The sequence below is a fragment of the Ictidomys tridecemlineatus genome, chromosome 11 (assembly GCF_052094955.1).
Source record: "Ictidomys tridecemlineatus isolate mIctTri1 chromosome 11, mIctTri1.hap1, whole genome shotgun sequence".
Taxonomy (NCBI): domain Eukaryota; kingdom Metazoa; phylum Chordata; class Mammalia; order Rodentia; family Sciuridae; genus Ictidomys; species Ictidomys tridecemlineatus.
Window position 1 is genome coordinate 18,315,282 of NC_135487.1, and position 16,615 is coordinate 18,331,896.

Below are 16,615 nucleotides of genomic sequence, written 5' to 3' on the forward strand. Positions count from 1 at the left end.
GTCAGCCACTGAGTCAGTGTTTTTCTCAAACCCGGAAACTGCACCACTCCCGAACACACCCACAGGCATGCTGTTGCCACCGTGGGTCCAGGACAGTCACCACAAGCCATGGCAAGAAAATGTACATCTTGGCAGACTACTATGCCAGTCAATCATAGGAAAATGACAAATGTGACAATAATGTCAAGCATGCCCTGCCACATATATGTACAGGAGACACCATCATGATCAACCACATGAAATCACAGTGTAGGGAGAGGAGTCAGACAGATCTCCTTTTTTTTTTTTTTTTTTTTTAAAGAGAGAGTGAGAGAGGAGAGAGAATTTTTAATGTTTTATTGTTTAGTTCTCAGTGGACACATCTTTGTTGGTATGTGGTGCTGAGGATCGAACCCGGGCCGCACACATGCCAGGAGAGCGCGCTATCGCCTGAGCCACATCCCCAGCCCCAGACAGATCTCCTTGACCTGTTTTTTCATGTGTAAAGTGGAAACACTTGCTCTTCTCTTGTGGAGTTGCAGGATGAATGAGAATGATTGGAAAGATCGGAGTTGAGTGCCTGGCCTGGTGCCTGGCCTGGAGTAAAGCGCAGGCCAGATAGCAGCTGTTCTGAGGACTCCTGTCTCACACGCCCCGGCTTCCTCATGCTGGTGCAAGCAGGCACCTGGGCACCAGCGAGCACACCCACTGCCCAGGGGCAGCCAGACACCCTTAAGCACATGCACCCTCCTTCAGACGTGCAAACATGTGCATCCACAAGTCCCCTCGGCCTGGAACACTCTTCCTCAGGCAGTCCTGTGGCTTGCTTCCCACTGCCTATGTCTTTGTTTCAACCCATGTCGTTTTTTAAATGAGGTGCACCTTGATGTCTTAAAATTTGCAAACCCTAGCTCTTCTAATCCCTTGCTTAGCTATATATATCTTTATGCATCCCTGACCTAAGACCACAGGATTTATTTTGTCTACCTCATTAGAATGTATTTTCACAAAGGCAGAGGTGTCTGTCTTGTCTGATGTAGTCCCAACACCAGAACAGTAACCTGAACCCACAGGCTAGATGCAGTGTGTACACGTGTGTGCTGCGTGGGTTTCTGATTTTCTCACCTCCTAAAACAAGCACCTCCAGGTGAGCTCCACTCCTACAACCTGAACCTGCTGCTTACACTGAGTCCCTCTCATGCCCGGGCTCAAATGGTCAAATTGGGAGGTGGGACGAAGTTTGTTCCTCCCAGGACCCAAGTTGGGTGGGCTTGGCTGGGCTTGCTGGGAGGCTTTTGCTGTCATCAGCCTTGTGAGTGCCCTGCCAGCCCCTTAGAGCCCAGCAGGAACCCACAGAATAGGTGAGGTGGCTGGACTCACCTTGATGACCTGAGGTCTCCTTTGGGGCCTTGTTTTCCCCACCCTGGCTGGAACCATCAAAGTCACCACTTCAGAGGCCCCTAATGAGGCTAAATATTAAGGGCTTTGCAATCCCTGGATCAAAGAGACCAGGTAAACAGTGGGCAGCGTCCAGGGCTGAGTGGCTGATGCCCTGAGGGAATAGCTCCCCCAGAGAACCTGGCTTGGCCCCAGCTGGGTTCAGAAAGCAAAGACCCTGTCCCTCCCAGGGGACCTGCTATTCAGAGCACTTGTAGGTGGAAAGGAAGGAGGAGGATTGAGGGAGACTCTCCTAGATGGGGGACCCTACCTGGACTCTAGGGGACCCAAGAAGTCTCCCAGTCTCAGCTGCCATGACTGGAGGGTCCTTCACTCCAGATTCATCCAGTGAGTTCCCCACCTGCTCTGGGCAGAGCGGGAATTAAGCAGCCCTGGGCATTGCAGTATGAGGCAAGATCTGGGGCTCCTAGGACCCTAGGTAGGAAACCTGGGGCAATTGAAACATTTCATCTTTAATGAGAGAATCCTAGACTCAACAAGCTGCAGGTGCAGGACACTGAAAGACACAAGCTGTTAGGCTGGGGCTGGTGCAGAGGGAAGGCGGGGCCACCCTGCAGCTATGTCCAGACCTCAGACCCCACCTCCCCTCCCAAGATAGAAGCCAGACTCAGACTGGGAGGATCCTTCTCCCAAGGCTCAGTGTAGACAATTTTTATTGGTAGGTGGTAACAGTGCAAAATAGCAATGAACCCAGAGGAGTGGAAAAGGAGGTGAGGGTAGGGCTCCCCCGCGTGTCAGAGTCCTCTAGCCAAGCCAGTGGGGTGGGACAACTCAAATTGCCTGTGAAACTTTTGGCCCAGCACCTTCCAAAGGACAAGCTCCCAGGCAAGCAGGGCTTCTCACCATACAAGGGAAAGAAGGACACACTGGGAGGGTCGGACTACATCTCCTAGCTGCACACCTCTGGCCCACTGCATACTCCCCGCCCCTCAAGAGGAAGGCTTCACAGCTTGGGGTATGGGTTTCAGGAGATTGGGTCAAACCCTCCCTCCCCAAACCCAGGTATTTGCCTTATGCCTCAGTTTCCCTCCCCCAAGTGATTAGCCAGGTTGGGCCACCAGACTCAGTGGTTCAGCCTGACCCAAAGTGAGTCACCCTCATCACATACCAGTCTCTGGGCTGGCTGACCCTAGTCAAAAGATTCTTTCTAGGCCATGGAAATAAACCCAGGGTGCTCAACACTGAGGCTACCTCCTAAACTTGCTTTGTCTCCTAAAGGCAATGGACCCTCAAAACAAGTAGCCCCGCAATAATGCTGATCCAAAAATGTGGTGCAATAACCAAAGGGTCCTCCTGCCAAGAATCTGGCTTGGCCTGAAGCCCACAGAGGCCTCCTTCAGTGAAGTCTGCTGTGTTCCATCGAAGGCCCAACCCTGCAGGAGTGCTGGGCTGGCTGGCACAGCCTGCTTGTCTCTTGCCATTTCCTCCACATAGTCCTGGTGACCCCACCCCAGCCCATGAGGCCCAGTCCCTTCTGGCCAGGGTCATAGTCAGTTACAAGGCAGCCAGGTGGGATAGGAGTGGGCCCGAGCCAGTAGGGGCTGCACAGGGGTCACGTAGTAGTTGACAGTGGCTGGCATAATCCCATCATGGCCTGGGGGGTGCCAGGCCAGAGCAGCAGCGGCAGCTGGGCCCTGCTCAGCCAGTGCCTGGAGTGCCAGCGTGGCAATGAGGTCTAGTGTCTGACGGCGCTCATGGTTCATGAGGCACACGGTGCTTTCGTTGACCACCTGGTGCAGTGTCACCAAGCAGGCATAGCGGCGGGCTGCATCGGCCCCGCCGAAGTGAGCTTCTAGGTAGCGCTCCAGCATGCGCTGCTGCTCCACCAGGTCGGGAAAGTCGATGAAGAAGCGGGAGCACATGTACCGTTGTAGGGCACACACATCAGTGCTGGGCTGTGGCCGGAAACCCCGCACCAGGAGGTGACAGTACTTGAGGAGGCCACCGCCACGGATCTCCTCAGGGCTGCGTGTGGCGATGACACGGTGCCGCAGGTGCTCCAGGGCCTCTGCAAAGTCCCCATACAGACTTTCACCTGTCACAGTTGGATGGAAGGCCTCAGACATGGGGGTGGATGAGCACTGGCCAAAGAGCAGGAGGGAGTCTAGGATTATCTGGAAGGAGTCGACGCTGAACTCGAACTGTCGCCTCACAGAGTCCACGAACTTGAGCTCCACATTCTTGCCACTCTTGTTGGACAGCGAAATGAGGCTCCAGCGGTCTGTGTCTGTGCACACCTTCACCAGCTTCTGCACGTATGCTTCCTTGAGTGTGAGTGGTGTAATCTTGGCCCGGCTCACGCCGGCTGGCAGGAAGTCCAACAGGCAGGCCAGCACCACTGCCTTGGTCAGCTGGAAGGATGCCTCACTATGCAGGTCCACCCTGAATACCAGGTCCAGGTCCTTATAGCCCAGGCCACTTTCAGGGTGCAGCACGTGGCTAGCGGCTGAGCCATGCAGTCGCACACTGTGCACGCGGAGTCCTTGCTCCTCCAGGCTGCTTCGGACCACCTGCAGATGGAGGGAAGGGCAATAAGAGCAGTGTCAGGAGCCTGGCCTCCCAACGTCTGCATGCAGGACATCGAGGTAATTGTTACAGTATCATCGTCTACTGTTGACCATGTACCAGCTGCTGTGCCTTTGGAAAGTCATAGACCTTTCTGAAAGCCTTGATTTGCCAAATCTGGAGAATGATCCGTTTGAAGGTATGACTCAGAAGAGCAAGTAAGAGCAAACACAAGCACAGAATTTACCAAGCACCAGGACCTGATCGAAGCACTTTCTATGTTAAGATATAAATTTGCTTAATTCTCACAATAACCCAATGAGGTAGGTACTATAATTTCCACTTTGCAGATGGGGAAATAGAAGCACAGAGAGACCAGGTTTTACCTAAAGTCACATAATTGGTGAAAGAAAAGCTAGGAATTAAATTTAGACAGAGCCTTGGGTGGTGGTGCATGCCTGTGATTGCAGCTGCTAGGGAGCCCGAGGCAGGAGAACTGTAAGTTTAAGGTCAGTCTCAGAAATTTAGCAAGACCCTGAATCAAAATGTAAAGGACCGGGGATGTAACTCAGTGGTAGAGCTCTCCTGGGTTCAATCCCCAGTACAAAAAATAGGAAAGTCCCCATCTTAACTACCTACCTATCGAAAACTGCAAATAAAATCCTTAGCATTGTTCTAGGCACTGTGTTAACTGCTCAAATGTTCTGGGAATATAGTTAGCAGTTCACATGCATTACCACATTAAGCCTCATGATAATCTTATGTTTAGCATTACTATTTCAATCCACAGATGGGACTTGTGGACAGAGAGGGTAAGAAACATGTCCAAGGTCATAGAGGAGACAGGCTGAGACTAGAATCCAGACTGGTTGGATTGCCAAGTCATGCATGTTCTTTTGACTCATTTCATCCTTATAAGGACCCAATGAGGCAAAAACTATATTCATTTTGCAGATGAGGAAACTGAGGCCTATGATGGTGAAACACCTAAGGCTCAAAGGAGAAGCCATTCAGAAATAGCAGGGCTGGAAGGCCAGACCTTTTCACTGTTGAGAAAAGGGAGGGGTAAAGCCTCCAGAAGCCTCTCACGCCAAGTGGGAAGAGATGGAGGACCCATCTGAGAGTCCCAGGGTTGACAGTACAGGAACAGCACAAGCAAACCTCTAAGTCTGCTTGAACCTGGTCCTTTAGCTCAGGGTATCTCCCCAGTTCAAGGCAACAGGTGGGGGAAAAGAAGCTGGGGTCAAGGCTGGGATTGTGCCTCAGCGGTAGAGCGTTTGCCTAGCATGGGCAGGATCCGGGTTCGATCCTCAGCACCACATAAAAATAAAGGTATTGTGTTGTGTCCATCTACACCTAAAAAAATAAATATTTAAAAAAAAAAAAAAAGCTGGGGTTAGACCGTAGATGTTCTCAGCACCCAAAGTACTTCACACACTGTCCTGAAAGTGACCAGGCAGCATTCCTGCCCTGAGTGACTCTGCAACCCCGCCTTGCTGCCAAGTCAGCGCCCAGCTCTGGGTGGTTGTTCGCCTGCCTCCCAGGGAATTACTGCAAAGAATGCGCCTAAGTGCTGAGGAGGCAAGCCACGGTGGGGCAATCTGAGGCGGGCGGCTCCCTCCAAGAGCTTCCGGGAGTTGTCATGGCAATGGAGCGTAAGTAACTGGCCATCAGAAGCATGCAGGACCAGGGGTAGGGTGGAGGAGAGGAGTACAGTGGTTAGGTACTCAGGGAGGGCCAGGCATTGCACTTGACTAAAATCTATGGGGAGCTAGGATGTGGCTCAGTAGTGGCTCATCCTTAGTTTTTGCAAGGCCCTGGGTTCAATCCCCAACATAGGGGAGATGAAACCAAACCAAATAACACAAAGATCTTTATCGTCTTTGTGTTATAGACAGGAGCAAAGTCACCTGCTCTCCATCACATGGAGGTGCCTTCAAGCCCAGGTATGACTAGCTCCAAAGACTGTCCTTTATTTCGGGGGGCGGGGGACACCTGGGATTGAACTCAGGAGTACTCAACCAATGAGCCACATCCCCAGCCCTATTTTGTATTTTATTTAGAGACAGGGACTTACTGAGTTGCTTAGCACCTTGCTTTTTGCTGAAGCTGGCTTTGAACTCATGATCCTCCTACCTCAGACTCTGATTACAAGTGTGCACCACTGAGCACCCTCATCCTCTTTAAAAAAAAAAAAAACTTTTGGTGCTAGAATTCTTCATGCTAAGCATTTATTCTGCTACTGAGCTACAACCTCAGCCCAGCCTATCCTCTTCCTCCAGTCCTAGGATTCAGAAGGAACACAGACTAATTAATCTTCCTTCCCTTCCCAAGTTTCAAAGTGAGAGTAACCCTGAAATCACTGAAGCCCAGAGCCAGAGTAGTTGAGGAACAGGAAGGTGGGGTTGGGGGACTCTTAGCCAGAGAGGGCTAGTCCTTGCAACCAGCCTGTGGGATTTCTAACTCATACCTACCTGGAAGCTGTGCCCAGGTAAGCCAATAAGAGAAGGGGGCCAAAGACCTCAGTCAAAGGACCCTGTCAGACCTGCAGATCAGACCAGCCCCCTCCCAGAGTCCCATTAGAGCTGACTGGGCCTTACTCAGTGCCAGCTCCTGTTCCCAGGCTGGTGCCCACCCAAGGGCATGGCATCTGTCCTGGTGAGTAGGTAGTAGTACCCTCATTAAATCCCCTGCGTCAGGGCCATGGGGCCAGCTGTGTCAGCCAGCCAGCAGCTGTTGTCTCTTTCCCAGGTGTGACTACAGCCAGTTTGGCAGGCAGTTTCTAGATACTGCCACACCCAAGGACTGCAGGGCAGCTTGCAGCCTCCTGAATCAGACTTTCCAGCCACAGAGGGGGCAGTGACTATACCTTCCTTTCTCCTATGCCAAGGCCCTCCCCAGAACTGTTCTGCTTCAGGGCTGCTGCTGAGACCTGCAGGAAGACTGATAGGCACTGTCAGCCAGCAGGCTTACAAAATTGCAAAATTGCCCTATGGCTGCAGCTGGGGAGCTCAGACTGTCTGGTTTAATTCTCTGTACCTAGAGAAGGCAAAGGACTTGTCCAAGGTCACAAAGCTAGTAAGTGGCTGAGCTTAACTAGAACCAATTCTCCCAGAGATATAGGTGGGGGCGGGGGCTCTTTATAAGAGGGAGTTCCCTTCAGCTCAGATACAAGTAAGGATCACATCTCTACTGCTCAGATTGTTTCAAGAGCAAAGCCTGTGGGGTGCAGAAGGAGAACAGTTCCAGTTCTTGAGCCACAAGAGAACTCAGCACTGATGAGAAGTTTTGACCAGCACCTCCCTCCCTTCCCCATGTCCCCACCCCTTGCTTACATCCCTGACAGCTTCTGAAGCAGCCAACTGCAGATTCTTGCCAGGAGACAGACTTTCTTCCCTGTGAAGGTGGCTGAACAGGCCAGGTGAAGACACCTGTTCCCTTTGGAGTTTGGAACCAGAAAAGGTGTTGGCAAGCAGTCTAATCCATCCCCATTTGACAGACAGGGGCACTGAGCCCAGCAAAGGCAACTGACAAAAGTTCAGGCCCTGAACCCAGATGTCCAACCTCAGTCGCAGTCCAGCTCTGAAGTCTCCACCCCACATCAACAGCTTCCTGGTCTGTAATATCTCTGCTGCTGGGGTGTGTGGGGGGGGGGGGGGAGAACGACACTGTACCACTACCACATAGTGAAGTTAGGTCCTGCTGACTGCAATCTCCCTGACCTGGCCAGAAGCACCTGAAGGCAGAGAGGCTGAGAACTAGTCACATTTGTGCCCCTAGTGTCCTGCACAAGGCATGGGAACAGAGCGGACACAGTTTGAATCATATTTGTCCCTGTACAGGGGAACTGTCACAGTGATGCTCAGGGGTTGGGGGAGGGCAGGATTGACCCTGCATCCCAGGGAGAAAAGCCTTGGCTGGTTTCCCAATCACCCAGATGACAGGGAGCCTTGAGGAATGCCTCTGCTCCGATGGGGCTGCCTGTGAGTCAGCCTAGGAAAATCTGCCCGGCCCCCTACTGCTCCGTTCCTGGTTCCTTGGGAGGGAGGGTAAAGTAATCCCCCAGCAGGCCCTTCCCCCTCTGCAGGAGGTAAGGTGGAGGAGGCAGGAGAATGGCCTGCTTTTTCTAGCCTGTTTGAAAAGCTACCAGGACACTCAGCATTGGATCCCCCCACCCACATCAGGGGCCTCCTGATAGACGTAGACCTTCAGCTTGAGAGCCAGAGAAGTGGGAAAACCTTGAACCTGCAGCAACCTTCTCCTGGGAAGGTCCAGGATTACCTGGGTTTGATTTTCACTCATTAGGTAACCTTAGATAGCTCAGTGCCCCTCTTGGGGTCTCAGTTTCCTCAGCTATAACATGAGTACAACAATTACCATCCTCTTATGGCTCAGAACATAACCATGCCTGGGCTATACAGATGAAAGAGCAGTTCCGGAGTTGAAAATCAGAAAAAGGGAAGAGGTTCGAAGGAGAGAGAGGATGCCACAATTCTCTCTCTCATCTGTCCTTCAGGGGAGAGATGGGGGTAGACTTGGGATGGCCATCTTTTCCAATCTTGGGGAGAAAAGGAATATCTAAAACTAGACACTTCATATTGCCCTCGGGGGTGGAGTCTCAGGTCTGGCCTCGTACTTAATTAATCTCCTCTCGCTCGCAACCCCAGTGACATCGAGGAAGTCACTGAAGAGGATTTCTGGGCTTTTCCACTTAGCCAGGGGTTCTTAAGCCAAGGGCTGTGGGAGTGCAAAGACAGAGCCCTAAAACCTTGAGAGAGTGAAGGGGGAGGAGGCCCAGAGATGCTGGGTGGAGGAGGAAAAGCTATTTTGGACCCAAGCATGCATATTACCGGGGGAAGAGTGCCTGAGGGCCGGAGAGTCCCTCCATCCCCTCTCCTAGCCTAGGCCTGGGTGAGTAGTCCCGGGAGAATTAGGGCTCCTCCCCGTCAAAGGAGGGAGAACGGGAAATCCAAGTGGGGAAGGTTTATTAGGTACAGAGAAGACATATCCAATTGTTACAGCACCTGTCCCCGTTCCTCGGTTTCTCGACTGTCCCAATAAATCGAACCGACCCTGGTGCTTTCCAGCCTAGGGATAGACCCCCCCTTGACCCCGCCCAGCGCCCTCTCACCTGCACGATCTGCCGGGGCTGCACGCTCAGCGTGGGGAAGTTGCCGCGCCCGTGAATGGGAATCGGCTCGCTCAGGAGCGCGTCCAGCCGCTTCACCTGTGGCCAAGCCAGCCTGCTCAGGTGCCTAGGGAAGTTTGATGAGGCCTCCGGGTCGGGGCCGCCGCCTGCCGGGGTAGCCGGGGCAGCCGTGGCCACTGTCGAGGCCGCGGCCGTCCCCACCTGCGCAGCCGCCCCCTCCAGGCGCTCAGCTCCGCTCTCCGACGGCATCATTCGCCCGGCCCCGAGCCCCGACCGCAGAAACCGGGGGGTGGTTAAGGGGAGGAGGGCAAGGAGAGCGCTGGGCTGGGGCCAAGGCTGGGGCGGGGATGCAGGGACGGGGCAACAGCGAGGCAAACCCAGGGCACACCTCCGCCGGCGACGGCTAACCGACCCTAGAGCCTGCGGTGCCGGGCTCAGCGGACTCTTATAGGCCGCGGGCGACGTGCTCATTGGTCCGGGCATCTGTCACACAGTGGGAACGCCCCGCCTCTAGGCCTCCCTGCCATTGGTCAACAGAACTTAGCAGGCGAGTCACTATTCCCTGAGGAGATTTTGATTGGTTGGAAGGCACGCCGCTGCCCCGCCCTCCCGCTCAGGCTGAATTCCCTCCTTTGGTCCTCAAAGAACTTCGGTTAAACGTGATTGGACCCCGCGGGCCTGCTTTTAAAGGGACCGTGCCCTTCGAGGGCAGAAGGCAGGGGAGTGATTACTAGTTTGTAGCAGAGTCAAGACCACTGAGGTATGTTTGTTTGTTTTTCTTCTTGCGCTGGAAGAAATTGAGGATTCGCCTGGCCTGGTCCTGCTCATCCGCTATTTTTCAGAAGCCCGAAGAAATCGTGCCGCTTGCTCAGTGTTCCTCCTACTCGCCAGCTGTATTCCAGAGGAGAAGCAAGGTAAAGCACTCTTGTGGATAACGGGTAGATGCTCCCTCTCCTGATTGGTCCTTGCAAATCACAGCATGAACAGCGTTCAAGTACCAGTTTAGGTTCGGTGAAATTGAAGTGGGAGTGGTTCCTCCAACCTCCCACAGCAAATGAGTGTCACCGTGGTCCACGGGTATAGAATCTGTAGAGCATTCTCTTTCCACTGCGCCTGTGCTGACCTAGGACATTTTTAGGGCTAGAGGATGGATACCATGTTTACATGTTTTTCTCTCCGCTTTATAAAGCCTAGAAGGTGAGACTTATTGTAATGGTTACTTTTGAATTAATCATTTTTCCTGATTTTAAATATATGTACTGTGGCAAAAATTCAGAAATTGAGGCCACCTGATTCATCACTACAATATTTTTTCTTAAATATAATTGTCCTAGTAATATATCAAGTTAAATATCTTTTTCCTAATATTCTCCCATTCTCCTGTAAAGCAAGTTGTGAAAGAGTAATATGACCAATTTACAGAAGGAGAAACCAAGACCTAGAAGAGTAAACTACACCCAGAGGTTACCAGCCTGACTTGATGCACCAGGGACTAGAATTCAGGAGCCTAACTCTCAGATCAGAGCAGCCATTCTGGAGTTTAGTTCAAGCAAGATGCTACCCCTGTCTATCTTCAACTTGGAGGCCTGAGGGCATCCTGGCCCTCAGAGAGGTGACTTATAGCTTGTACCACTGTTGGCCATGTGACCTTGGGCAAGTCCAAGTCCTTGCTTGCTATTCTGTTTTACTTTCTTTTCTTTTTTTAACACTGAGGAATTGAAACCAGGGGCACTCTACCACTGAGATTCATCTCCAACACACACCCCCTCCTTTTTAAAATTTTGAGACAGGTTCTCACTAAATTCCCCAGACTAGCCTCAAGTTTTTGATACTTCTGCCTCAGCTTTCCTAGTAGCTGGGTTTACATGCCACCAGGCCCAGCCTGTTTTACCTTCTGTTGAAAGATAAGCAACAGATAAGAAATCTCCTTAGGTTGAGTCCAGTCTCCAAACTCTAACCCTAAGTCTTCCTGAGGCTACTGATGAGAGAGCTTGAGATTCAGCCACAGCACTGGAAGGGAAAAAGGGAACCTAATATTTACTGAATAACTACTATGTCCAGATCATTTTACATAATGACTTCTAATTCTTAAAAGTATACCTCAGGATGTGGTATCATTATTCCCAATTTACAGATGAAGGAACTGAGGCTTAGAGAAATCAAGTGATAAGCCCAAGGTCAAACAATCACTGGGATGGAACCAAGAGCCTTGAACATACAAGGTAGGCAAATGTTCTGCCACTGAACTCTATCCCTAGATCCTTTCTAGAACTTTATAATGTAGAGAGACACTAGTGAAGAAAAAAAAAATTAAGGCATTTCAGATAGTGATAAGAAGAAAATAAAACAGAGTCATGGGAGAGAGAATAATGCTGTATGTGAGGGAAGGACAGAAAGAACTAGGGAAATCAATGTACATTGTTAGATGCTGTGATCATGGAAGACCTCTGTAACAAGGTGGTGTTTCCATTGGGTCTGTCAGATCCACTTCTGCCCCATCCCCCTGTGCCTTTCCCCAGACAGCCAGGGCCCCAGAAAAGGCACAAGGCTTCCCATTCCTAGACTCTGGAGGCCCCAGCTGGGCGGGCCTTTCACAACAAGTTTGTTCACTCTCTTCTCAATTTCTGGATGGGGGACTGGGGTACAGAAAGCAGGAGGAATTTACTGTAGGAGGACTAGCTAGGGCTGGAAACCCTAGCTAGTGCTGGGGACAGGACCTCCTGGTGGCCAGTTAAAGCTGTGTCCACCCTATGTACTTGAATCAAGTTTTCTAAGGAAACTCTGAGGTCTCTTTTTCTCTCTCCTCCCTTCTGTCTGGGCTAGGAAGAGCAATTAGCGTGCGTGGTGAATCACCCTTCTGTTGACTTGTCCATCCCCAAAGCTGATGGTTTCCATGCTTGTCCAATGGGGTGGAGTCACTTGGGGATGTAGAAGACTGAGAGAGAGCATGGGTGTATATCCAGTAAGATCTTCCATTTTCACCGAGACCAGCTTTTAATTGTTCCCGTGAATGGAGGGGAACATTGGCTGAGAAATATCCTCTTGAATTCAATTGGCCTCCCAATGTTATAGAGGAGCCTTTCTCCCACATCCCCCCAAACTCCCATCTTAATTAAGACCCTAATTGATATTGAAAAGGAACTTATTTTCTATGATAATTGATTCTTAATGAATTAGGTAAGTGATTTCCCTGTCTGGACATCAGTTTCCTGTTCTGTAAAATGGGAGTGAAATGGGAATCAGGTTCTTCCATTCACTCCTTCGATGATTTGAGGTAGTGGGAAGGGAGAATGGGTCCTGGAAAGAGTCTTGGTCCCTACAATAGCTCCTCCTTGGCTTTAAGACCCCAGACACAAGAGCATTCTGGGAACTGTACTTGGAACTAAACCAGAGCTTTCCACAGTCTTACTGGATTTTCAGAACATTTGCCAGGTGATGTGTAGCCCTTGCCTGTAATTCCAGCTACTTAGGAGGCTGAGGCACAAAGATCACAGGTTTGAGGCCAGTCTGGGCAATTTGGTCTCAAAATAAAAAGGAAAAGGAAAAAAGGGGCTTGAGGGTAACTGGGGGTATAGCTCATTGGTATAGTACCCTGAGTTCACAAGAAAAAAATGTTTTTCAGAACAATATTCTATGACACAGAAGCAATCTCTTACTTTTCAGGAGAGGAAATTCTGAAGCTCAGAGAAACAGTAATCTGTGAAGGGCCCCATAGTGGAAAGAGACTTCAGACCAGGTTTGTCTGAATCCCAGGCCTAAGCCCTACCCAGAACCTTGCCTATGAGAATGTACACACAGATGGTTCTCCCCCATGGAGATCACCTTACCTCATGTCCACATGGCCAAAGTAATGGACCTTGTCATTACTGATAATTGTACCCCACCCTGCATAATTTCAATATCAACATCACCTCCTGTCTTTTCTGCTCACTTCTTGTAACACCCAACTCCAATAACTCCTTGACCCACCAGGACCTTTAATCTACTGATCCTCCCACTTTGGTCTCTATTCCTCATCTCTCTCATGACCTGACTTTCCCCTTGAACTAACTTGGAGTCCATGGACCATTGCTATAATTACCTCCCTGCATACACCCGGAACCCCTTGCTCCCCTCTCATTAAATTGCATCCACCTGGCAAAACCACACCCTGGTTAAGCCCACACAGCTGACGAAGCTGGAGGCCAAGGCCCTCTGACTGACCTCATTTTACCATCAGGCCCACCACTCCAGGACACTCCTGGCGCTGTCTGGAAAGCCTACTCGATGACCCGATGACCCAGTCTTTTCACTCTCCCACTGTCCTACACTACAGGGTCGTACCTTCTCTCTCCTCAGTCCCTGGAAGTTCTGCTTGCATCCTCCTCTCAGCTAATGACCTTGCTTCCTACTCCACTGAGAAAGCAGAAGCAACCTGAAGAGCATTTCCAGGCCTTTCCACACCGTTTTACCCATCTGCCTGGCTCCTCCATGCTTCCTGTTCAGCCTCCCTCCTCCACATGGGGCGAGCCTGCTCCCTTCTCCCTGAGCCCACCGCAGGCCCCATCTTTCTCACCTGCTCAAGGGCTTCAATTCTAGCCACTTTTTCTCACTTGCTGACTGGATCATTTCAATCAGCATTGAAACAGAACTTCTGGCATCTCAAATCAAAAAACAAAACACACAAGAAGAAAGCAAAGTGTTTCTTGTCAGCCCCTCCTCCCCTCTGACAGCAACACTCCAAAAATGTCTACACAGGCTGCTGCTTCCAAGGTCCCCCTGTTCCCTCTTGAACACACTTCAACACTCCACCAACACTGCTTTTGCCAAGGTCACGTTGCTAAGTCGAATCATCAAATTTCTGTTGGTTACAACTTTTTTGAGCTATAATTCACATGACATATAACCCACCATATAAAGTGTATAACTCAGGGGTTTTTAGTGTACTCGTAAAGTTGTACAACCAGCACCACAATCGGTTTTAGAACATTTCCATCACACCAAGAAGAAATGTTGTACCCTTTAGCAGTCACTCCCTGCCAAAGGCCAATGTCTCGGCTTGGCACCAGAATCACGAGCCACCACACACCTTTGTAGGTTCAAATAGCAATTCTTTATTCCCGCTCTCACACCGCCTCCACACAGGTCCAGGGGCAAACGCGTTCTGCCGTCTCCCGCACAATTCACCTACTCCACGAGGCTATCTCCAAATCTCATTTTAATCTCACGAGAACTCAACAGGAACAAGCAGCAGGAACACCCTAATCCCAGCAATAATCTTCAACTTCCAACTTCCCTAAAACCCATTATCTTAAACTGGCAATGCCTAAAACTCAAGGAGCCGGTTACTTCCTCAAACCTGATCAGCTCTAAACCCGGATCTGCCTTGGTCGTTGAGCAAGGTCACCTTATTAAAGCATGCATGCAATGTCCCATCGAATGTCCTCTAAGCAGCATGGGGTACGCTTGGCAAGGAAATTTCGATGCATCATTCCTACTTGGTAATGGCCCTCAGCAACTCCCCATTTCCCCAATGTCCTCAGCTCCCAGCCCCAGGCCACTGCTAATTACCTGTGGATTTCATATACAGGACATTTCATATAGGTGGAGTCATACAATATGTAGCCTTTTATGACTAATTTCTTTTATTTAGCTTTAACGTTTTCAAGGTTCTTTTATGTTGTGGGATATGTCAGCATTTCTTTCTTTCTTTCTTTCTTTTTTTTTTTTAATTATCCCTGGTGGTAGGGATTGAACCCAGGGCTGAGAGCTAGACCCAAAGACCCATTTTTTCCCTTTTTTGTCAATTATATTCTATGACTATATGAGATACCACATTTTATTTATCCATTCATTGGTTGGTGGATATTTGGATTGTTTTCACTTTTGGGTTATTTTTGAAGAATGTGCCGCTGACACTCAAGTGTAAGTTTTTGTATTTGTATATGGTTTTTATTTATCTTGGGTATATGTTCAGGGCTAGAATTGCTGGTCATAAGGTAATTTTTTGTTTTCCATTTGAGGAATTGACAGAGAGCGTTTTCCACAACAGCTCTACTGTTTATTCTCATCAAGAGTCCATGAGGACTCGAATTCCCCTGCATCCTCACCAGCACTTGTGGTTATCTGGCTTGTCTTTTTTTTTAATGGTGTTGAGTATTGAACCCAAGGTCTTGGATGTACAAAACAAGCACTTTATGAATGAGCTATACATCCAGCCTCCCCCCAAGTTTTTGTTGTTGTTGTTGTTGTTTATTTTTTGAGATAGAGTCTTGCTATATTGCCTAGGCCAGTCTTTTTGTGTGTGTGTGTGTGTGTGTGTGTGTGTACTCGTTTAGTTTTATTGTAACAAAGCAACTTGTACACTTTCAACATTTAAAACTGAACATCGCTTTCCTTTCCAGTGAAAACAAAAAAGAACATTAAAAATAAACAAACAAAATTACAATAGAGAATGTCAATTCCAAATAAGATCCTACAGATTCTGCTGATTCTCCCATCTAGTGGCAGAGCTCAAGTCATCATTAGGAGAGAATTTAAAATTTATTTTAAAAGTGTCATCTTAAACTGCAAGGATGTCCTTTAAGCATCACAATTAAACATGCCAAAGGAGAAGCCATGTTGTCAAAATGCCCACTTAACCCACCCAAACATCTCAAACCCACCCTTTGCTAACTTTCTATAAAGTTAAAAAAAAAAATTATAGTTGTAAATAGATAGTGAGCCTTTATTTTATTTTTTTATGTAGTGCTAAGGATCGAACCCAGTGCCTCACACATGCTAGGCAAGCACTCTGCCACTGAGCTACAGCCCCAACCTATAACCTCGTTTTTTAAAGTTTTTTTTTTTTTAAAACAAGATTTAAATCGGATACATGCTGGTAATTGCTAACTGTCCATATTCACAAGGAAACTCGGTGTAATAATATACAGAGAAAGGAGGAAAACAGCTAGAATTCTATGCACTATTACACAGGGGCCTAGAACCCTCCAGCCTCTGGCAGAGTGAAGAGAGAAGGTTTTTCTTTTTTCCCACAGAGCACGGTAGTGCTCATTCCATACAGGTTTTTTGTTTGTTTGTTTTTGTTGTTTGTTTTTTGAGCAGAAAGGGATAAAAATGAATTTAGAACAGAAAGGTGTAGTGATTTATTTTTTTTTAAGAGAGAGAGAGAGAATTTTTTTTTTTAATATTTATTTTTTAGTTCTCGGCGGACACAACATCTTTGTTGGTAGGTGGTGCTGAGCATGGAACCCGGGCCGCACGCATGCCAGGCGAGCGCGCTACCGCTGAGCCACATCCCCAGCCCAGGTGTAGTGATTTCTTTTCCCATTGTACTCTGCTCAAGGTATTCCCTCCCTCCCAATAAGTTGAGAACCATGGATTGAGAAAAGAGACCTCAAGAACAGGGCGACTTGGGGTGGGGATGTGGCTCAAGCGGTAGCGCGCTCGCCTGGCATGCGTGCGGCCCAGGTTCGATCCTCAGCACCACATACCAACAAAGATGTTGTGTCCGCCGAGAACTAAAAAATAAATATTAAAAAAAAA

At 49.3% G+C, this 16,615-nt stretch overlaps 1 protein-coding gene and 1 long non-coding RNA gene across 2 annotated transcripts; one reads left to right on the forward strand and one right to left on the reverse strand.

The window, feature by feature from the left end:
- Window positions 1-2,073: 2,073 nt before the first annotated feature.
- Window positions 2,074-9,534, reverse strand: Tent5b (terminal nucleotidyltransferase 5B). Its single transcript, XM_005317655.5, has 2 exons — window positions 9,074-9,534; window positions 2,074-3,947 (listed from the first exon to the last, which is right to left on the reverse strand). The coding sequence occupies exons 1-2, from the start codon at window positions 9,341-9,343 to the stop codon at window positions 2,928-2,930; spliced, it is 1,290 nt and encodes a 429-aa protein (XP_005317712.1). The 5' UTR covers window positions 9,344-9,534; the 3' UTR covers window positions 2,074-2,927.
- A 52-nt stretch (window positions 9,535-9,586) lies between these two features.
- LOC144367962 (uncharacterized) lies at window positions 9,587-16,486 on the forward strand. Its single transcript, XR_013427625.1, has 3 exons — window positions 9,587-10,005; window positions 11,226-11,313; window positions 12,755-16,486. It is a non-coding gene; the product is annotated as an uncharacterized LOC144367962 (long non-coding RNA).
- The last annotated feature ends 129 nt before the right edge of the window (window positions 16,487-16,615 follow it).